At 44.2% G+C, this 24,779-nt stretch overlaps 1 protein-coding gene across 1 annotated transcript; it reads right to left on the bottom strand.

Annotated features, from left to right (window-relative positions):
* Positions 1-4,624: 4,624 nt before the first annotated feature.
* Positions 4,625-21,599, bottom strand: LOC308690995 (uncharacterized protein). The gene is made up of 3 exons (XM_081365812.1): positions 21,236-21,599; positions 10,117-10,257; positions 4,625-5,304 (listed from the first exon to the last, which is right to left on the bottom strand). Exons 1-3 carry the CDS (start codon positions 21,294-21,296, stop codon positions 5,117-5,119), a joined length of 390 nt encoding a protein of 129 aa, XP_081221938.1. The 5' UTR covers positions 21,297-21,599; the 3' UTR covers positions 4,625-5,116.
* Between the last annotated feature and the right edge of the window lie 3,180 nt (positions 21,600-24,779).

The following is a 24,779-nucleotide window of genomic DNA, read 5'->3' as shown; positions in this document are numbered from 1 at the left end:
AGAGTTCTGGATCAGATCTGAGATCTCGTCCGGCTCTGAAACACACACACACACACACACACACCTGCAATAATAATACTCGTCTCCTCTCATTACAATAATTATAAATCTGCTGTAAAAGCATAGAGCGGCTGTTAGAGTAATGCTTTACTTTGTTTGAGGAAACGTCTGCCCTCGTTCACATCCACACTCATTAAGACCCCGTGAGCGACATCAGGACACGTTACTCTGTCTCTCACACAGGCCTTTTACTGAAGAGCTCAAGAGTCGCTGCTCGTCTCTTCAGCCCTGGAAAACAGCATGAGAAACACTGACTTCGCTACTGAGAAGCGATTTGATTCAGAAAACCGCGACGCTACTGAGAAATGTAGTTAAACTTGTAGCGTCACTACTTGCAGCGACGCCACTGCCCAACACCAGTACTCTTCCAGAAGATGCCTAACACGGGAATATGGACCAGTCCGTCAGTGGCGGGATGAGTTGATATTATAGCTGTGTTTGGCCAGAAGTTCAGAGCAGCTCTGGGTCCAGAAACATTACACTGTTATTTACTTTTTGATTGAGTTTGGCTCATTCTCAAAATATGCTGAAAAACCTGTATTGTGACTTTTCAGTCATAGGAAGAGTTTGTAACATCCATCCATCCCACATGAGGGAATGCTGAAGCGAATCCCAGTGGACTGAACGTTGGTCACACTTTATTTTAAGGTAACAGTGTAATTAGACAAATAAGCACTAAATGAAATTGTTGAACAACGTGTATGTCACAGTGTCTGGTTGCTTTTCCCCGGGTTTCCACGAGATGTTCTCCTTCCCTCACGGTGTCATCACATATGAACTTCAGTTCCCATAATCCTGTTCGCTACACCTGATTCCCATCACAGTCTCAGCTGCGTTCTATCACCTTAATTATGATTGTGTATATAGTCCTGTCCGTTTCAGTGTGTGTTGTCGAGTCCTTGTAAAATGTACGACACTTCTGTGTTCTTGTTCCCTTGCCCGTGAGATCTGTGTTTATTGTTGGACTGATTTAATGGATATCGACTCATGCCTGGATTGTTTACTCTCTTGGAATTTCCCAATTAAAACATACTGCACTTGGATCTGTCTCCTCTTGTGTGTGTCGTGACAGAAGGACTCGACCAAAACAAGATCCAGCGGTATGTTTTTTCCCCCAGCCACTGAGCGGGAGAAGAGGCTGCAGAGAGCAAACTTTCGACCCAAAGAGCCAGAGCCTCGCATGACACTCTTTGAGTGTTATGCCTTATGGGCTCGTAAGCCTGAGGAGACCATGGTGGTCAACACCCCTCCCCAGAGACAATCCTTTCAGGGAACCCGCCAAGTCATCTTCCGCGGGACACGGGGAGGTCGCGGAGGGGGAGGTAGCCGAGAGGATCGGCGCCACTGTCCATCATGGCCTCCCTTCGATCCGGAGCCGGCAGCTTTCCATCAAGGACGGCAGGGGAGGAGGGACTCTGCTCGCTCCTTCAGTGGTCCAGAGCAGCCGCTGTGCCGCTCAGAGCAACCACCGCGCCATCCAGAGCAGCCGCCGCGCCGTCCAGAACAACCGCCGCGCCGTCTAGAGCGACCGCCGCGCCATCCAGAACAACCGCCGCGTCGTACAGAGCGACCGCCGTGCCGTCCAGAGCCGCCGTCGCGCCGTCCAGAGCCGGCGGTGCGTCTTCCAGAGCCGGCGGTGCGTCTTCCAGAGCCGGCGGTGCGTCTTCCTATGCCGGTGGTGTCTGTTCCTGAACCAGTGATGTCTGTTCCTGTCCCTGAGCCGGTGGTGTCTGTTCCTGGGTCAGTGGTGTATGTTTATGAGCCAGTGGTGTATGTTTCTGAGCCGGTGGTGCCTGTTCCCGAGCCGGTGGTGTCTGTTTCCGAGCCAGTGGTGTCTGTTCCAGAACCGGAGCCAGAGTCTGTTCCAGAGCCGGAGCCAATGTCTGTTCCAGAGTCGGAGCCAATGTCTGTTCCAGAGCACCCAGCCGAGCATCCAGAGCACCCAGCCGAGCATCCAGAGCACCCAGCCGGGCATCCAGAGCACCCAGCCGGGCATCCAGACCCTGATCGGCCGGAGCCGGACCCAGACCCTGATCGGCCGGAGCCGGACCCAGACCCTGATCGGCCGGAGCCGGACCCAGACCCTGATCGGCCGGAGCCGGACCCAGACCCTGATCGGCCGGAGCCGGACCCAGACCCTGATCGGCCGGAGCCGGACCCAGACCCTGATCGGCCGGAGCCGGAACCAGACCCTGATCTGCCGGAGCCGGACTCAGACCCTGGTCGGCCGGACCCAGACCCTGATCGGCCGGAGCCGGACCCGGACCCAGACCCTGATCGGCCGGAGCCGGACCCAGACCCTGATCGGCCGGAGCCGGACCCAGACCCTGATCGGCCGGAGCCGGACCCAGACCCTGATCGGCCGGAGCCGGAAACAGACCCTGATCGGCCGGAGCCGGACCCAGACCCTGATCGGCCGGAGCCGGAACCAGACCCTGATCTGCCGGAGCCGGACTCAGACCCTGGTCGGCCGGACCCAGACCCTGATCGGCCGGACCCGGACCCAGACCCTGATCGGCCGGAGCCGGACCCAGACCCTGATCGGCCGGAACCAGACCTAGAGCGGCCGGAGCCGGACCCGCCTGATAAACTTTTTTGTGTTTCCCGGCCACCTAGGTTTTTGTCACTTCCTGTCCCTGTTCCTCTCCACGGACCTGGCCCCCCATCCCTCCCCCTGATTCTTTACTGTTTTGCCTCCCGCCCTGTACTCTTGTCTTGTTCTGTTGTTATCCTTGTCTTGTAGTGTCTGGGAGCCACTCCGTTGAGGGGAGGTTATGTCACAGTGTCTGGTTGCTTTTCCCCGGGTTTCCACGAGATGTTCTCCTTCCCTCACGGTGTCATCACATATGAACTTCAGTTCCCATAATCCTGTTCGCTACACCTGATTCCCATCACAGTCTCAGCTGCGTTCTATCACCTTAATTATGATTGTGTATATAGTCCTGTCCGTTTCAGTGTGTGTTGTCGAGTCCTTGTAAAATGTACGACACTTCTGTGTTCTTGTTCCCTTGCCCGTGAGATCTGTGTTTATTGTTGGACTGATTTAATGGATATCGACTCATGCCTGGATTGTTTACTCTCTTGGAATTTCCCAATTAAAACATACTGCACTTGGATCTGTCTCCTCTTGTGTGTGTCGTGACAGTGTAGCCTATACTTACGATAGGGTTAGGGATTGTTTCAGGTTAGTTGAAGGTAGTTCTGGATAATGTACTACACTTACTCGGTTTAACTCTGTAGTGTTGTGCACACTTATAGAAAAGATTTGAAAGCAAAACATCTGCTACATTTACAGTTTTTATTAATTTTTCTTTGTGGTGGGAATTATCAGTGCAAAGTCTAACAGTTGACTACATGAACAACAATATAATTAATCATATAAATAATGTAAGATGAATGCTTATCCCTTTATTTTCTCAGCTTTAATGTTATCAACGGTAAGATCACCAGGAGCTGAAGAGCGTTCAGCGAGGTGTTCAGGTGTGATTGTAGGTGTTAAAATTCAAACTTATTTGTAATATAACTGGGGTCTCAAACATGTGTCCTTACTTCCTCGAAATGTGTACATCATGTGGCAAATGAGCCATGCTGTTTTAGAACGGCAGAAATGTTTTTAAAGATGACTGCTTGATCACATGACTGTTAAAGTCGGCATGAAAGGTAAGTTTCTTCTCTATAGTGTCTTATATCCGAGTGAAACGCTTCTGGAACAAGAACAAATGTGGGCGGGGCTTGATTGATTATGGTGTGGTTTGCTATTGGCTGATCTCATGTGAGTGACAGGTTATAGCCCCGCCCTCGTCATCAGAGAAGAGAAGAGATGCTGCAAGAGGAACTGATTCTGATTCAAGATTATTAACACAATAATGATGTGCACCGATGAATCAGTTATAATAAACACTGCAACATTCCATAAAAAAAACAAGAGTTGTCAATTTTGATTTCATGGTGACTGATTTCAGGCTGAGCATCCATGTGTACTCCATTGAAAGCAGTCGGTTAGGTTCAGTTTAGTACCTAGTTATTACAGTTATTGCAAAAACTGTAGATGTACATGGCATGCAGAACATGACTGTAAAATACAGCGCTACACAGACTACAGGAGCAATCAGAAGGAATGAGTATAAAGAGAGAGGCCGATGAGCAGTGTTGGGGTAACGCATTACAAGTAACTTGAGTTATGTAATCAGATTACTTTTTCAAGTAACTAGTAAAAGTAACGCATTACTTTGCCGGACAAATTAATATGAAACAAAATATCAAATTTTCAAATAAGTTACTTTGTTTTCCCATTTATTGACTGACAGCTGTCCTGTCCTTATGTTGAGACAAATCGAAATGCAGAGGTGTGTGTGTGTGTGTGTGTGTGTGTGTGTGTGTGTGTGTGTGTGTGTGTGTGTAAACTAGTTGTAGTTGTAGACTAAATGTGAGCATTTACTCATCTCACTTGCACAAAGAAAAGATTCAATATTCCTCAAAATGAATAAAAACAGTGAAATGCAGAATCAGAAAACTATGCAAATCTCCAATAATTAAATATGGTAATTAAAACATACATTTTTATGCATTTAATCTCACTTTATTGACCAATGTACTTGCTTCTGACCTTTGATGATTCAGTTAAACCATAAGCAAAAATTAATTTTAAAATTTTTATCGGTAAAATAGCAGCAGAAAGGTTTGTTTGAGTGGCGCCCTCTACTGTACAGGAGTAAATATGCATTTCCTTCAGTCTGAGGCTTATTATTTCACTTTTGCTGTGAAAGGGTCTTTACATTTGCCCAAAAATATAACTTTTTTGTTATAAAAAAAAAACAAGCCCAAGCCAGGTGAATAAAACGTAACGCAAAAGTAACGTAACATATTACTTTTCTGAAAAAGTAACTAAGTAACGCAATTAGTTACTTTTTAAGGGAGTAACGCAATATTGTAATGCATTACATAACTTTACCCAACACTGCCGATGAGATCATTACTGTAGTAGTAGTGTAACTCCGTGTGTAAGTGTTGTTTATCTTGTGCAGTCTCTCGCTGATAGAGTTCATGAGCAGAGGAATCATAAGCAGATCCACAGGAGCGTGGCGAGCAGCAGCTGCAGTGTGTGTGTGTGTGTGTGTGGCCGCCAGAGGGTGGCGCTGTTGCACAGGTCCGAGTCGCAGCAGTGGATGCTCACGCCGGGCAGTTCCTGCTGCTGACAGTGGCGAGAGGTGGCGCATCCACTGGTGAGGACGATTCCCAGCGCCGCTGCAGAGAGGGAGGGAGGGGGGGGGGAGAAGAGGGGGAGGGGGGGAGAAGAGGGGGAGAAGAGGGGGAGGGGGAGAAGAGGGAGGGGGAGGGGGAGAAGGGGGGGGGAGAAGAGGGGGGGGGAGAAGAGGGGGGAGAAGAAGGGGGAGAAGGGGGGGAGAGAGGGGGGTAGAGAGGGGGGATATAGAGAAGGACAGATAGCGAGGAGGAGGTATAGAGAGAGAGAGAGAGAGAGAGAGAGAGAGAGAGGGGGAGGGAGAAGGAGAGAGAGAGAGAGAGAGAGAGAGAGAGGGGGGTAGAGAGGAGGACAGATAGTGAGCGGGAGGTATAGAGAGAGAGACAGAGGGGGGGAGAAGGAGAGGGAGAGAGAGAGAGAGAGAGAGGGAGAGAGAGAGAGAGAGAGAGAGAGAGAGAGAGAGAGAGCTGTCAGTCACAGAAAACAGCTGTCACTCACTTCTGATCTTCACTGTGTCACTGGAGTGTGTGTCTCAAGGCTGATAATTAAACTCATTAATAACGTGGCTCAGGGACTCGTGTGTCACCGTGACCATCATGCGGCCACTGAAGTCACTGTACATACAAATGTCTCTCCTGATAGGATTCAAATCTGTTTATTGCAATACATGAAACCCCAGCGAATAGGGAAGATACTCAGAACTTAAGCTAATGTTCTAGCAAGGTTATCTCAAAGTTATGAACAAACGTTTCTCCAGTAATTTAGAACATCTTAGTTGGGCGTTCAACTGACGTCTTTTAAATGTTTCAGAAAGTTCAGAGAACATTCAAAAGTGACGTTTGAAGAATGATAAAATGGAATGTTAATGTTGTTACTGATGGTGTTACTAATGGTGTTACTAATGTTTCTGCATGTTACTGGTAATGTTACTGATGATGTTACTTATTTTACTGATGGTGTTACTGATGGTGTTACTAATGTTGTTACAGAAGGTGTTACTGATGGTGTTACTTGTGTTTCTGCATGTTACTGGTAATGTTACTGATTATGTTACTTATTTTACTGATGGTGTTACTGATGGTGTTACTAATGTTGTTACAGAAGGTGTTACTGATGGTGTTACTTGTGTTTCTGCATGTTACTGGTAATGTTACTGATTATGTTACTTATTTTACTGATGGTGTTACTGATGGTGTTACTAATGTTGTTACAGAAGGTGTTACTAATGTTTCTGCATGTTACTGGTAATGTTACTGATGATGTTACTTATTTTACTGATGGTGTTACTAATGTTGTTACAGAAGGATACTGATGGTGTTACTTGTGTTTCTGCATGTTACTGGTAATGTTACTGATGATGTTACTTATTTTACGATGGTGTTACTGATGGTGTTACTAATGTTGTTACAGAAGGTGTTACTGATGGTGTTACTTGTGTTTCTGCATGTTACTGGTAATGTTACTGATTATGTTACTTATTTTACGATGGTGTTACTGATGGTGTTACTAATGTTGTTACAGAAGGTGTTACTGATGGTGTTACTTGTGTTTCTGCATGTTACTGGTAATGTTACTGATGATGTTACTTATTTTACTGATGGTGTTACTGATGGTGTTACTAATGTTGTTACAGAAGGTGTTACTGATGGTGTTACTTGTGTTTCTGCATGTTACTGGTAATGTTACTGATTATGTTACTTATTTTACTGATGGTGTTACTGATGGTGTTACTAATGTTGTTACAGAAGGTGTTACTAATGTTTCTGCATGTTACTGGTAATGTTACTGATGATGTTACTTATTTTACTGATGGTGTTACTGATGGTGTTACTAATGTTGTTACAGAAGGTTACTGATGGTGTTACTTGTGTTTCTGCATGTTACTGGTAATGTTACTGATGATGTTACTTATTTTACGATGGTGTTACTGATGGTGTTACTAATGTTGTTACAGAAGGTGTTACTGATGGTGTTACTTGTGTTTCTGCATGTTACTGGTAATGTTACTGATTATGTTACTTATTTTACGATGGTGTTACTGATGGTGTTACTAATGTTGTTACAGAAGGTGTTACTGATGGTGTTACTTGTGTTTCTGCATGTTACTGGTAATGTTACTGATGATGTTACTTATTTTACGATGGTGTTACTGATGGTGTTACTAATGTTGTTACAGAAGGTGTTACTGATGGTGTTACTTGTGTTTCTGCATGTTACTGGTAATGTTACTGATTATGTTACTTATTTTACTGATGGTGTTACTGATGGTGTTACTAATGTTGTTACAGAAGGTGTTACTGATGGTGTTACTTGTGTTTCTGCATGTTACTGGTAATGTTACTGATTATGTTACTTATTTTACGATGGTGTTACTGATGGTGTTACTAATGTTGTTACAGAAGGTGTTACTGATGGTGTTACTTGTGTTTCTGCATGTTACTGGTAATGTTACTGATTATGTTACTTATTTTACTGATGGTGTTACTGATGGTGTTACTTGTGTTTCTGCATGTTACTGGTAATGTTACTGATTATGTTACTTATTTTACTGATGGTGTTACTGATGGTGTTACTAATGTTGTTACAGAAGGTGTTACTGATGGTGTTACTTATGTTTCTGCATGTTACTGGTAATGTTACTGATTATGTTACTTATTTTACGATGGTGTTACTGATGGTGTTACTGATGTTGTTACTAATGTTGTTACTGATGGTGTTACTAATGTTGTTACTTGTGTTACAGAAGGTGTTACTAATGGTGTTACTAATGGTGTTACTAATGGTGTTACTAATGGTGTTACTTATGTTTCTGCATGTTACTGATAATGTTACTGATGATGTTACTGATAATGTTACTTATTTTACTACTGATGTTACTGATGGTGTTACTAATGTTGTTACTGATGTTGTTACTGATGGTGTTACTAATGTTGTTACTGATGGTGTTACTGATGTCATCGCTCTTGGAGTTTTTGCTAAATGCTCTTAAAGGAAACTGGACTCGTCTTTAACTCGGGCTGCTAATCCAGTGTGGTACGGACATAATTAGTTGGAGCGCCACTGCATCAGGTCTTTAAAAGATATTTGAGATATTTTTAGACATTACACGTGTGTGTTTGCTACAACTGTCAACGGACCGGTTAGTCAGATGTTCTGGTTAATTTAGACTTGCTAAGTTTTAGCTGTTTTCATGCTATTTTTAGTTTTAGTGCACTATACTGTCCTTGTTTAGCAGCTGATAACATCACTGTAAAAAATCATCATAATTCAATTTAAAAACGTAAGTTCAGTTCGTGCCTTAAATTAAGTATAATCAAATGGCTGCAAGTCATTTTTAAAAATTCTTGTCTGTTTAATCGTATGAAATGAAGCTGAAACGGGTTCAGTATTTTGGAGTTGCTGTGAATGATTGGTCATACATCATTTGTACAGTGAGAAGGACTGTAAAGGTGTTACGCAACGCTTCAGTGGAGTAAACGCTGGGATTAAAGAAACACCGGTGTGTGTTCATCAGCACTCCTCCAGCTCTCACTTCCCCTGAGCCAACGCTGCGTCAGCCCTTCGCTTCAGACAGGAGATTGACGTGGACGTCAGCGCGCTTCAGGACTGACCAGTCTAATGTTAATAGACGGAGACTGATGTGTTTCTGAAAAATCCTGGATTCTCTGTGAATCGACTCATATTTGAAGGAACACATGATCCCCAGCTTCACACATGATCACCAGCTGCATTTACAGGTGTTTCAGCCGGTAGAATAGTGACCGTTTGGCCAATATACAGTCCACACACAGTCCCAGCTGACAGATATAAGTTCTGAGGACGTTTCGCTGACGTCTCCATTAAGGACGCATGTGATTCTGGCAGCACACGGATATAAAATCACTCCACACATCGTCACATCGCTGTAGTTACTTTTCCCTTGAAAAAGTAAAGGGATTATTTGTGTAATTTAATTAGTTAGGCCCTACTTCTGATGTAATTGCATTAAAACCAACAATTCTCTTTTAACAATAGTGGCATTATCATCAAAATTTAATGTTAAAAAGTATGTTGTTAATGTAACCTTCTCCCTTTAAATACTTTGGTCAGTTTAAGAATTATTTATGCAATCTTATATTCATTTGAAAGAATTAACAGAGCAGTTTTATGTCTATGCTTGTATTGTTCGACTGGTCGAGGCTGATTTGGGATTTACAAAGGAATGCAACAAACTTTTTTTCTGAATGTTCTCTAAACGTTTAAAACATCCCGTTTTTAAAAGCGTTTTTTCTTGGTTATATGAACGTTAATGGAACATTACATTTTAACATTTTTCAAACATTATGAGAATGTTACTTTCTCTGAACGTTCTGAAACAAGTGAAACATTTACTACGCAAAAATAATTTCTTTTTTCATGGGCTTTTTGGAGTTTTGCTTGCGTCACAAAAGTTGAGAAAACTCAAATACATTGGACAAATCGATTGAAGAAACACAGTAAATTAACTTTAGTGTTCTAAAGTAATGTTTAACAGTGAGAGTGAGGTCTCTATTTTGGGCTGGTCACTGTAAAAATAACTTTTGAAAGTTAAATTAAAAAAAAATTATTGGAGTTTGTTGTACATAATACTACTTTGGTCTTTCTACTTCAAAATTTCACATTTAATTCACCGTTGTCATTATTGGAGAAATGTGCTAGCAATTTCTGAGCGATATTTTCCAATATGTTTGCGTGTCGATACACCACACAGATGTGAGATATTGCTGAGGTCATTTCCTGCTGAGTGTGTGAATGTGCAGAGAACAGCAGAAGATTAAGCGCTGTAATCTTTGCATATGTGGGTCAGTGTGTGTTCCTGAGTTTGGGCATTGACTCACTGCTCTCGGTCTTGATGCAGAAGCGGTGCTTGAAGCCCTTGTGCGAGTGTGTGCACGTGATGACCTCGGGACGCCCACAGCCCACGTCCACATACTTCTGCCCGTGCAAAACGTTACACCCGTAACACTGCAGGCCGTCCACTGAGAACACAGCACAGACACACTGAGAACACAACACAGACACACTGAGAACACAACACAGACACACTGAGAACACAACACAGACACACTGAGAACACAACACAGACACACTGAGAACACAACACAGACACACTGAGAACACAGCACAGACACACTGAGAACACAACACAGACACACAGAGAACACAACACCGACACACTGAGAACACCACACTGAGAACACAACACCGACACACTGAGAACACAGCACAGACACACTGAGAACACAACACCGACACACTGAGAACACAGCACAGACACACTGAGAACACAAACAGACACACTGAGAACACAACACCGACACACTGAGAACACAACACCGACACACTGAGAACACAACACCGACACACTGAGAACACAGCACAGTCACACTGAGAACACAACACCGACACACTGAGAACACAGCACAGACACACTGAGAACACAGCACAGTCACACTGAGAACACAACACCGACACACTGAGAACACAGCACAGACACACTGAGAACACAGCACAGACACACTGAGAACACAACACCGACACACTGAGAACACCACACTGAGAACACAACACCGACACACTGAGAACACAGCACAGACACACTGAGAACACAACACCGACACACTGAGAACACAGCACAGACACACTGAGAACACAAACAGACACACTGAGAACACAACACCGACACACTGAGAACACCACACTGAGAACACAACACCGACACACTGAGAACACAGCACAGACACACTGAGAACACAACACCGACACACTGAGAACACAGCACAGACACACTGAGAACACAACACAGACACACTGAGAACACAACACCGACACACTGAGAACACCACACTGAGAACACAACACAGACACACTGAGAACACAGCACAGACACACTGAGAACACAACACCGACACACTGAGAACACAGCACAGACACACTGAGAACACAACACAGACACACTGAGAACACAACACCGACACACTGAGAACACCACACTGAGAACACAACACCGACACACTGAGAACACAACACAGACACACTGAGAACACAACACCGACACACTGAGAACACCACACTGAGAACACAACACCGACACACTGAGAACACAGCACAGACACACTGAGAACACAACACCGACACACTGAGAACACAGCACAGACACACTGAGAACACAAACAGACACACTGAGAACACAACACCGACACACTGAGAACACAGCACAGTCACACTGAGAACACAACACCGACACACTGAGAACACAGCACAGACACACTGAGAACACAACACAGACACACTGAGAACACAACACCGACACACTGAGAACACCACACTGAGAACACAACACCGACACACTGAGAACACAGCACAGACACACTGAAAACACAACACCGACACACTGAGAACACAGCACAGACACACTGAGAACACAACACCGACACACTGAGAACACAGCACTGACACACTGAGAACACAAACAGACACACTGAGAACACAACACCGACACACTGAGAACACAGCACAGACACACTGAGAACACAACACCGACACACTGAGAACACAGCACAGACACACTGAGAACACAACACCGACACACTGAGAACACAGCACAGACACACTGAGAACACAACACCGACACACTGAGAACACAACACCGACACACTGAGAACACAACACCGACACACTGAGAACACAACACCGACACACTGAGAACACAACACCGACACACTGAGAACACAACACCGAAACACTGAGAACACAACACAGACACACTGAGAACACAACACAGACACACTGAGAACACAACACCGACACACTGAGAACACAACACCGACACACTGAGAACACAACACAGACACACTGAGAACACAACACAGACACACTGAGAACCCAACACAGACACACTGAGAACACAACACCGACACACTGAGAACACCACACTGAGAACACAACACCGACACACTGAGAACACAACACTGAGAACACAACACCGACACACTGAGAACACCACACTGAGAACACAACACCGACACACTGAGAACACCACACTGAGAACACAACACCGACACACTGAGAACACCACACTGAGAACACAACACCGACACACTGAGAACACAACACCGACACACTGAGAACACAACACAGACACACTGAGAACACAGCACAGACACACTGAGAACACAACACAGACACACTGAGAACACAACACCGACACACTGAGAACACCACACTGAGAACACAACACCGACACACTGAGAACACAACACCGAAACACTGAGAACACAACACAGACACACTGAGAACACAACACAGACACACTGAGAACACAACACCGACACACTGAGAACACAGCACCGACACACTGAGAACACAACACAGACACACTGAGAACACAACACAGACACACTGAGAACCCAACACAGACACACTGAGAACACAACACCGACACACTGAGAACACAGCACAGACACACTGAGAACACAACACAGACACACTGAGAACACAACACCGACACACTGAGAACACAGCACAGACACACTGAGAACACAGCACAGACACACTGAGAACACAACACCGACACACTGAGAACACAGCACCGACACACTGAGAACACAACACAGACACACTGAGAACACAGCACAGACACACTGAGAACACAACACCGACACACTGAGAACACCACACTGAGAACACAACACCGACACACTGAGAACACAGCACAGACACACTGAGAACACAACACAGACACACTGAGAACACAGCACAGACACACTGAGAACACAACACCGACACACTGAGAACACAGCACCGACACACTGAGAACACAACACAGACACACTGAGAACACAGCACAGACACACTGAGAACACAACACCGACACACTGAGAACACAACACCGAAACACTGAGAACACAACACAGACACACTGAGAACACAACACAGACACACTGAGAACACAACACCGACACACTGAGAACACAGCACCGACACACTGAGAACACAACACAGACACACTGAGAACACAACACAGACACACTGAGAACCCAACACCGACACACTGAGAACACAACACAGACACACTGAGAACACAACACAGACACACTGAGAACACAACACAGACACACAAACAGCGACACACTGAGAACACAACACAGACACACAAACAGCGACACACTGAGAACACAAAACCGACACACAATCACCGACACACTGAGAACACAACACCGACACACAAACACAGACACACTGAGAACACAACACTCAAGGTCACCGCAAACTCACAGTCCATCCCTCTCCATAACAAACACTCACATTCTGAGAGAATAGGCAACAAGCCACAATAAATCGTGAAAATGGTAACACTTTACAATAAGGTTCATTAGTTAACATGAACTAATAATGAGCAATAGTTCTTCAGCATTTATTAATCTTAGTTAATATTAATTTCAACATTTACTAATACGTTATTAAAATCAAAGGTTGTGTTTGTTAACATTAGTTAATGCACTGTGAACTAACATGAACAAACAATGAATAGCTGTATTTTTATTAACTAATATTAACAAATATTAATAAATACTGTAACAAATGTATTGATCATTGTTAGTTCATAGTTAATAAAATTAACTAATGTTCACTAATAAACCTTATTGTAAAGTGTTAACGTGAAAATAATAAGAATAAACAATTATACACAATACAGTTCACACAAGGATCAGTGGGGTTCTATATAGAACTCTAGGGTTCTAGACTCAACCAAAAAGGTTCTATAAGGAGAGATGTCTTAAATGACTGCAGAATACCTTAATTTTTTTCTAGTGGTAAATGTTTATGAGCTGTTTAATTAATAAAATTAACCAAAATGGGAACACTTGAAAATACTGTTCCTTCATTAATGAATAACTACACAGGAACAAATGAGTAACACACTATTAACATTCTAGTAACTACTATTAACTATCAAGAAACTCTGATTAACGAATTAGTGAGTAATAGCGCTCAGTTGAATGTGGTAGTTCACTATTAGCTAATCAATAACTACTCTTTTTCATACCTCACTGAGAAATGAAAGCTTTAGCATAAGTTCTGCCAGGAAGACTCAATTGTTACGTTACTTTACCTTCTCATCTATCCAATCACATTCTAATACTCGTGGTATAAAAAATTGGTACTTACACACGTTTGAGTTTGCAGATGCTGACGCTTTTATTCACCTCCATCCCCCCCACCACCTCCAAGATGGATCCCTCCCTCCATTCTCCCCACCACCACCTCCAGGATGGTCCCTTCCTATACCTCACAGGGGGTCGGCTACGCCCCTGCCTTTGTCTTCAGGCAGGATATGCAGAGTCCGGACCCTCAGATTGTGAGCTACAGACGGGGCCTACGCCAAAGAACTTTATTGCTTGCTGGGCTGTTAATAAATGTATAATTGTCACAGTATTTATTCTCCCTAGTCTTTCTGGTAGAACTACTATACACAGGTTCATAATTAATATTAATATAAGGTAACGGTAACCCATTAGTAATGAATCAAGTGTTACTACATCTTTCTAAAGGGAGTACTAGTTATTTGGATCAGTATCTAAAGTGAAGATCAGGGGAACACACTGGTATTGACTAAAGTGTTACCAAATCCATCGGATGGAATTACTATTCAAAATCTTACAAAAATCTCAAAAGCTTACAATGACTTCAGTCAATATTAGGTAGTTATCATGTATGAACAAAGTTTATTAACAGGATGCAGGGAACAAACACTGGCCGATGGAAGGGTGAATGTGAAGTTCAAGCAGTTGCACTGTGACTAAGCTGGGTGGAATATGATGATCACAGGTGCAGGTGGTTGAAGGATGGGGCAGGCTGAACACACACAACGGCTCGGGATCAGACGACTGAAGACAGAAGACTGAAGACAGAGGACTGAAGACAGAAGACTGAAGACAGAAGACAGAAGACTGAAGACTGACGACTGACGACTGAAGACTGAAGACTGAAGACAGAAGACTGAAGACAGAAGACAGAAGACTGAAGAAGACAGAAGACTGAAGACTGAAGAAGACTGAAGACAGAAGACAGAAGACAGAAGACTGAAGACAGAAGACTGAAGACTGAAGACAGAAGACTGGAGACTAAAGACAGAAGACAGAAGACTGAAGACTGGAGACTGAAGACAGAAGACTGAAGACTGAAGACAGAAGACAGAAGACTGAAGACAGAAGACTGAAGACTGAAGACAGAAGACTGAAGACAGAGGACTGAAGACAGAAGACTGAAGACAGAAGACTGAAGTAGACAGAAGACTGAAGACAGAAGACAGAAGACTGAAGACTGAAGACAGAAGACAGAAGACTGAAGACTGGAGACTGAAGACAGAAGACTGAAGACTGAAGACTGAAGACAGAAGACTGAAGACTGAAGACTGAAGACAGAAGACTGAAGACTGAAGACAGAAGACTGAAGACAGAAGACTGAAGACTGAAGACAGAGGACTGAAGACAGAAGACTGAAGACTGAAGACAGAAGACAGAAGACAGAGGACTGAAGACAGAAGACTGAAGACAGAAGACAGAAGACTGAAGACAGAGGACTGAAGACAGAAGACTGAAGACAGAAGACAGAAGACTGAAGACTGAAGACAGAAGACTGAAGACAGAAGACAGAAGACAGAAGACTGAAGACTGAAGACAGAGGACTGAAGACAGAAGACTGAAGACAGAAGACTGAAGACTGAAGACAGAAGACTGAAGACAGAAGACTGAAGAAGACAGAAGACTGAAGACAGAAGACAGAAGACTGAAGACTGAAGACTGAAGACAGAAGACAGAAGACAGAAGAAGACAGAAGACTGAAGACAGAAGACTGAAGATTGAAGACAGAGGACTGAAGACAGAAGACTGAAGACTGAAGACAGAAGACTGAAGACAGAAGACAGAAGACTGAAGACAGAAGACTGAAGACAGAAGACAGAAGACAGAAGACAGAAGACTGAAGAAGACAGAAGACTGAAGACAGAAGACAGAAGACAGAAGACTGAAGACTGAAGACAGAAGAAGACAGAAGACTGAAGACAGAAGACTGAAGATTGAAGACAGAGGACTGAAGACAGAAGACTGAAGACTGAAGACAGAAGACTGAAGACAGAAGACAGAAGACTGAAGACAGAAGACAGAAGACAGAAGACTGAAGACTGAAGACTGAAGACAGAAGACTGAAGACTGAAGACAGAAGACTGAAGACAGAAGACAGAAGACAGAAGACTGAAGAAGACAGAAGACTGAAGACAGAAGACAGAAGACAGAAGACTGAAGACTGAAGACAGAAGACAGAAGAAGACAGAAGACTGAAGACAGAAGACTGAAGATTGAAGACAGAGGACTGAAGACAGAAGACCGAAGACTGAAGACAGAAGACTGAAGACAGAAGACAGAAGACTGAAGACAGAAGACAGAAGACTGAAGACTGAAGACAGAAGACAGAAGACTGAAGACTGAAGACAGAAGACTGAAGACTGAAGACTGAAGACCGAAGACCGAAGACAGAAGACTGAAGACAGAAGACAGAAGACTGAAGACAGAAGACAGAAGACTGAAGACAGAGGACTGAAGACAGAAGACTAAAGACTGAAGACAGAAGACAGAAGACTGAAGACTGAAGACAGAGTACTGAAGACAGAAGACAGAAGACTGAAGAAGACAGAAGACTGAAGACTGAAGACAGAAGACTGAAGACAGAAGACAGAAGACTGAAGACTGAAGACAGAAGACTGAAGACAGAAGACTGAAGACTGAAGACAGAGGACTGAAGACTGAAGACAGAAGACAGAAGACTGAAGACAGAAGACAGAAGACAGAAGACAGAAGACTGAATACAGAGGAATGAAGACAGAAGACTGAAGACTGAAGACAGAGTACTGAAGACAGAAGACTGAAGACAGAAGATTGAAGAAGACAGGAGACTGAAGACAGAAGACAGAAGACTGAAGACAGAAGACAGAAGACTGAAGACTGAAGACAGAAGACAGAAGACTGAAGACTGAAGACAGAGGACTGAAGACAGAAGACTGAAGACAGAGGACTGAAGACAGAAGACAGAGGACAGAGGACAGAGGACTGAAGACAGAAGACTGAAGACAGAAGACTGAAGACAGAAGACAGAAGACAGAAGACTTGAAGACTGAAGACAGAAGACAGAAGACTGAAGACAGAAGACTGAAGACAGAAGACTGAAGACAGAAGACAGAAGACAGAAGACTGAAGACAGAGGACTGAAGACAGAAGACTGAAGACTGAAGACAGAGGACTGAAGACAGAAGACTGAAGACAGAAGACAGAGGACTGAAGACAGAAGACTGAAGACAGAAGACAGAAGACTGAAGACAGAAGACAGAAGACAGAAGACTTGAAGACTGAAGACAGAAGACTGAAGACAGAAGACTCAAGACAGAGGACTGAAGACAGAGGATGGGCATCTGAAGACGGGTAGTTAGGCAGGTCAGTCTCAGACTGGTAACGGGAGTTGTAGCAAGAGATGAGTCTATACGTGGTTAGACGAGACCAGGCGATGGTGTGCAGGTTGTGTGTGGTATATATAGTGCAGGTTGATGAGGAGGTACCGGTGTGCTGAATCAGTAGTCCGGGGAGAGTGAACGAGTGGGCGGAGCGTGCTGATCTGGTGACGATGGGCTGAGTTGGTTGTGTCACCGTGACAGTACCCCCTCCTCCACGGGCGACTCCTGACGTCCGGAATGTGTGACGACAGGGTCTACCTCTGCCTCTGGGTGCTGGAATGGTTCGGGTGTCCTGAATGGAATTGGGTGAGAAGGATCTAGTACATCAAGCTTGTTATCCCGGCGCCGCGAATCGACGATGACTCGGACCTGGTAGATGACCTCTTCGTCAGCCAATTCAGGAGGAGGAGGTACCTCATCGCCACCAGATCCTGTGAGGGGAGAAGACAAAGGTTCAGTAAAGGGTTTGAGGAGTGACACACTCCCGATCTCTTGGATCTTTCGATCTATACCCCGATGAGAGTCTGACAGAGACTCCTAGGAGTTAGACAGAGACTCTCTAGAGAGATGAATTGAGGGCCTCGGTCTGATATAATGTCCTCGGGCAGGCCAAAATGACGGAACACATTCTGGAAGAGCTTCTCGGTGGCCTTGAATGCAGTAGGCAGGCCCTTCAGAGGGATCATCTTGCAAGCCTTCGAGAAACGGTCAACAATGACGAACACAGAAGTATGGTGGTCGGATGGAGGCAGGTTGGTCATAAAGTCTATCCCCAGGTGAGACCATGGATGATGAGGAATTGGGAGCGGAACCAGCTTCCCTTCAGGGAGTCTCCGTGGCGTGTTGGTAACTGAGCAAGCCTTGATGAATCGGGTGATGTCCTGGTTCATAGACAGCCACCAGTAGCGATGACGTAAGAGCGAGAGGGTACGTTGACTACCTGGGTGTCCAGAGCCCGGAGACGTGTGCGCTAAGTCCATGAGATGGTGGAACATAACAAAGCCCCTCATGACCTCCCGGTTGAGCAAGTTCGGGGTGGGTAGCTTGAGAGGGCCCATCTAGCTTGACGGAGATTCAAGTGATTGGCTTCACGTAGATACTTAAGGTTCTGATGAACGGTTATTACCTCAAACCGGTGATTTGCTCCCTCCAGCCAGTGTCTCCATTCTTCCAGTGCCAGCTTGATGGCAAGGAGCTCGCGATTGCCGATGTCGGGATAGCTTTTTGGAGAAGAAGGCACATGGATGGAGGTGTGGAGGAACACCCTGCCGCTGCGATAGTACCGCTCCGACCCCAGTGGTAGAGGCATCCATCTCAACAACGAAGGGTCGGAGTGGACTGGAAGGCTATCTTGAGGGATTTAATGGCCTCGATGGCAGACGGGTTCCAGGACAGAGACTTGGGCCGGCCCTTGAGCAGTGAGGTGAGCTGATCAGACTGAAGTTGTGGACGAAGCTTCGGTAGAAGTTAGCGAATCCGAGAAAACATTGAAGTTCCTTTACACTGCATGGTTGGGGCCAGTTCTGGATGGTTTCCACATTCCTCTGGTCCATCTGGATGCCATGTTGGTCGATGACATACCCTAAGAACTGGACTGATGGGCGGTGGAACTCGCACTTCTCGAGCTTAGTGGTAGTAGTTACTGGTGCGCTGAATCAGTAGTCCGGGGAGAGGGAACGAGTGCTGATCTGGTGACGATGGGCTGATAGATGGTTGTGTCACCGTGACAAGTAACACTTGAGTCATTACTAGTGGGTTACCATTACCTTTTATTATAAATTATGCATTATTCATGTTCATTATGAACCTGTATATAGGTATGAAAAATAGTAGTTTCTGATTAGCTAATAGTGAACTACCACATTCAACTGAGCGCTATTACTTACTAATTCGTTAATCAGAGTTTCTTGTTAGTTAATCGTAGTTACTAGAGTGTTAATAGTACGTTACTCATTTGTTCCTGTGTAGTTATTCATTAATGAAGGAACAGTATTTTCAAGTGTTACCAACAAAATGAATTAAATGAAACTTAATCCATGACATGATCCCATGATGTTTCTATGCATGAAGTGCCTGAAGGAACCTTTGAGCTTCGGCAAAGAACCTTTGATGAGGCGATACGCAATAAGAGCAATACAAATAAGAAATAATTCCACAGTATAAAAATAGGGTTGCACTTTATATTACAATACTTGCACTTCCAGTGTTTTATACCCAATAAAGGACTGGGTGAAGATTAGCTTCAGGGTTAGTAGTTATTACAGTTATTGTAATTTCTATATATTATGTACATGAGGAACAGGACTGTAAAATAAAGGGCTACCAAAAACAGTGCAGACAATGACAGTGTAAAGAAATGATTAGAGTTGACTGCAGAAAACATTGTATGATTTATATATAATATATGAATCTGTACACCTTAAAGAGATATCTCTACCTATAAAAATGAGTTTTGTTGGTGTTAATATTTTTGACTTGAAAAAAAAACAGTACATTTTTGATCACTGATTTTATCGAGACATGCTTGTTGATGTGAAATTAATGCTTCATTTTATTATCAGTTTTTCAAGAAAGACTTGCTGTGGAACAAAAGCTTACAGAGAGTCATAGCTAACAGTTTTTATAAGCATCATAAATGCTTTAAGGGGCAAGACGTCCCAGTTCTGGGCTTGATGACAGTAAGTGTCGAAACGCAGGGAATCAGGACTAGGGACTCGGTAACTGATGTAATTTTATTGTAAAAACGGCATGCAAATGTTTGTGTTGCTCCGATTGATTACTGGCATCGATGGTTCCATAAAGAACCTTTAACATGTTTCCACTCCACTAAAGCCAGCAAACACTGCTGTTGTGCGTATGAACGGCCAGAATACATTACAAGTTTCTGTTTTCTGTTAGAACGGTGTCGTGTAAAACTAACTTTATCTGGACAGTGACTTTATTCTAGAGCTGTAAAGCCTAAACACTCTCTGTTACTGTTCCTATTATCACTGTAAAGCTGCTGTGAAACATCTATATTGTTAAAGCACTGTATAGATGAGACTCGACTCTATAGTGGAACAATTTCTTAACACTGATTAATAAAATGTTTCTCTTCAGAACTAATCACTGAAGGTTTCATCGCAGTGAAAACTCTCTTTTGAAAGCTTTATTTCATGGGTGAAGTGACCATTGACACACACACACACACACACACTCTCTCTCTCTCTCTCACACACACACTTACACACTCTCTCTCTCTCTCTCTCTCTCACACACACACACACACACACACACACACACATACACACACACACACACACACACACACACACACACACACACACACACACACACACACACACACACACTCTCTCTCTCTGTCTCTCTCTCTCACACACACACACACACACACACACACACACACACACACACACACACACACACACACACACACACACTCACTCACTCACCCTGTGTGGGCAGCAGTGCTGGTGCCAGAGTCCAGTACAGCAGAAGCGCGTATAAAGTCATGGATGCGCATCAACATCAGATCCAGAGAGACTGAAGATCCGCGGAGACTCTCACGATCGTCGAGAGCGCGCGCGCGCGTGTGTGTGCATCATCCCTCCAGCAGCTGAAGGTGGAAGAGCCGTGTGTGTGTGTGTGTGTGTGTGTGTGTGTGTGTGTGTGTGTGTGTGTGAGAGAGAGAGAGAGAGAGAGAGAGAGAGAGAGAGAGAGAGAGAGAGAGAGAGAGAGAGAGAGAGAGAGAGAGTGTGCGCGCGCTCCGAGTCAGCGCTGATGATCACACTAATGTTGTTTGTGTTGTGTGTGTGTGTGTGTGTGTGTGTGTGTGTGTGTGTGTGTGTGTGTGTGTGTGTGTATGTGTGTGCGCGCGCTGCTGGCCAGGTCGTGTGTGTTCTTTCTACTTTCGTTTAGCAGAGACATTCTATCTAATCAAGAATTATAAAGTAAATCCTTTCTTAGAGTGTGTAATGCTGGATAAGGCAGATTTGCGTAAGCCTCGCTCGTCCACATATGGTCTCTCTCTCTCTGATATTGAGAGATATATTTACACTCATGACATATTTCACCTAGCAGGGCTCGGGCTTCTTCTAAACGGGTCATGGACTCAGACCAGTGGAAATTTCAGTAAAATAACATTAAATTCACATTAAAATCAATTAGTTACACTGAAAATAAAATAAATAATAATAGTAGCCCATATGGAAAAGGTTTGTTAAAACACTTGTGATTAACAGAATATGGACATATATGCTGCAAAAACCACATCAGTTGTATAATATTAATGTATTTTTAATCATATATGTCCTCCATACAACTAAAGCCATATAGATTTTCATAATGTAAAAACATATAGTATAATAATGCTAATTTGATATGAATGTCCGGCATATCTCTCAGACGTGTGTAAACAGTTTATCATCAGTGTAACCCTCAATCATAACCTTAGATGAACACAGCATCTAAACTACACACACAACCACACATTTTAATTACAAAACTATTTATTACAAGACACAGCTGCATATTTCACATATCAATAGTTCTCATTTTAAATCCTGCATCACCGGATTTCATTTTCATTTGTGACAATTTCTCTAAACTTTATCACAGGACTAAGTTTATATAACAGTTTTATTCTTAAACCTACTACAAACACAAAACCTTCATAACGTCGAAGTGACTCTTATGCAAATCACCACCAGAGTTCACGTCACACACACACACACACACACACACACACACACACACACACACACACACACACACACACACACACACACACACACACACACACACACACACACACACACATATTCCAGACGATTTTCAACATTTTAATCACTGTTCCAGAAACATATTTGACTCAGCTTTGTTCATTTGGATAATGTGTTATGATTTGTTGATCAGGCCCAGTTCATAATTACTGTAAATACACGATCTCACTCACACTGTCATCGCAGGAGAATCATCATTCCTCATTGCTGTATATGAACCATGCTGGCTTTTTTCATATGGGAGTATAACCTAAACAATAATAAATAAATTAAAAATAAAATACTTTTTTTATTATTATTCAAGTCAAAACCAGTCTATGGTCAAAACATAATACATAATATCGCTGAATATACCTCCTAAATACATTCATTTAGAACACCAAAACTACTTTGAGTTTGATCAGATCTTTAAAGTTTTGCAGTGTAAAGAATGAGTCCGTCTCTTCTCTGATGACGAGGGCGGGGCTATAACCTGTCACTCACATGAGATCAGCCAATAGCAAACCACCACCATCCAACCATCCAATCAATTCCTCACAGACACAATCAAGCCCCGCCCACATGTGTTCTTGTTCCAGAAGCGTTCACTGATAGAGGAGAGAGGAGTGTTGGACACAGAGTCTAAAGCGGACTGTTTGCCAGATCTGCCAATCGCCGGAGACTGAAGACGATTTACCAGACATGAATATTTTCTTCCGGCCATGAAACAGTCTTCGGCTCTTCGCACACACAGGCAGTGACGACAGCGATATCTGTGACGACAGCGATATCTGTGACGACAGCGATATCTGTGACGACAGCGATATCTGAGATACAGTGGATATTCACAGTTCTATAGTCCAACTTCAAGAGCACAGATAAAACTACTAGCCGAACTAATATGAATTTAGAACATTATTACTTCCTCTTCCTCCTCTTCCTCGTTCACCTCCTCTAACACACACCTGCTCTTCCTGATCCTCCTCTTCCTCCTCTTCCTCGTTCACCTCCTCTAACACACACCTGCTCTTCCTGATCCTCCTCTTCCTCCTCTTCCTCGTTCACCTCCTCTTACACACACCTGCTCTTCCTCATCCTCCTCTTCCTCGTTCACCTCCTCTTACACACACCTGCTCTTCCTCATCCTCCTCTTCCTCGTTCACCTCCTCTTAAACACACCTGCTCTTCCTCATCCTCCTCTTCCTCATTCACCTCCTCTTACACACACCTGCTCTTCCTCTTCCTCCTCTTCATCGTTCACCTCCTCTTACACACACCTGCTCTTCCTCATCCTCCTCTTCCTCGTTCACCTCCTCTTACACACACCTGCTCTTCCTCTTCCTCCTCTTCCTCATTCACCTCCTCTTACACACACCAGCTCTTCCTCATCCTCCTCTTCCTCCTCTTCCTCGTTCACCTCCTCTTACACACACCTGCTCTTCCTCATCCTCCTCTTCCTCCTCTTCCTCGTTCACCTCCTCTTACACACACCTGCTCTTCCTCATCCTCCTCTTCCTCCTCTTCCTCGTTCACCTCCTCTTACACACACCTGCTCTTCCTCATCCTCCTCTTCCTCGTTCACCTCCTCTTACACACACCTGCTCTTCCTCATCCTTCTCTTCCTCATTCACCTCCTCTTACACACACCTGCTCTTCCTCTTCCTCCTCTTCCTCGTTCACCTCCTCTTACACACACCTGCTCTTCCTGATCCTCCTCTTCCTCCTCTTCCTCGTTCACCTCCTCTTACACACACCTGCTCTTCCTCATCCTCCTCTTCCTCGTTCACCTCCTCTTACACACACCTGCTCTTCCTCATCCTCCTCTTCCTCGTTCACCTCCTATTAAACACACCTGCTCTTCCTCATCCTCCTCTTCCTCATTCACCTCCTCTTACACACACCTGCTCTTCCTCTTCCTCCTCTTCATCGTTCACCTCCTCTTACACACACCTGCTCTTCCTCATCCTCCTCTTCCTCGTTCACCTCCTCTTACACACACCTGCTCTTCCTCTTCCTCCTCTTCCTCATTCACCTCCTCTTACACACACCAGCTCTTCCTCATCCTCCTCTTCCTCCTCTTCCTCGTTCACCTCCTCTTACACACACCTGCTCTTCCTCATCCTCCTCTTCCTCCTCTTCCTCGTTCACCTCCTCTTACACACACCTGCTCTTCCTCATCCTCCTCTTCCTCCTCTTCCTCCTCTTCCTCGTTCACCTCCTCTTACACACACCTGCT

This window comes from Scardinius erythrophthalmus, assembly GCF_964197995.2.
Source record: "Scardinius erythrophthalmus genome assembly, chromosome: 5".
Taxonomy (NCBI): domain Eukaryota; kingdom Metazoa; phylum Chordata; class Actinopteri; order Cypriniformes; family Leuciscidae; genus Scardinius; species Scardinius erythrophthalmus.
The sequence above is the reverse complement of the archived record's forward strand: the minus strand, read 5'-3'. Positions and strand labels throughout refer to the sequence as shown.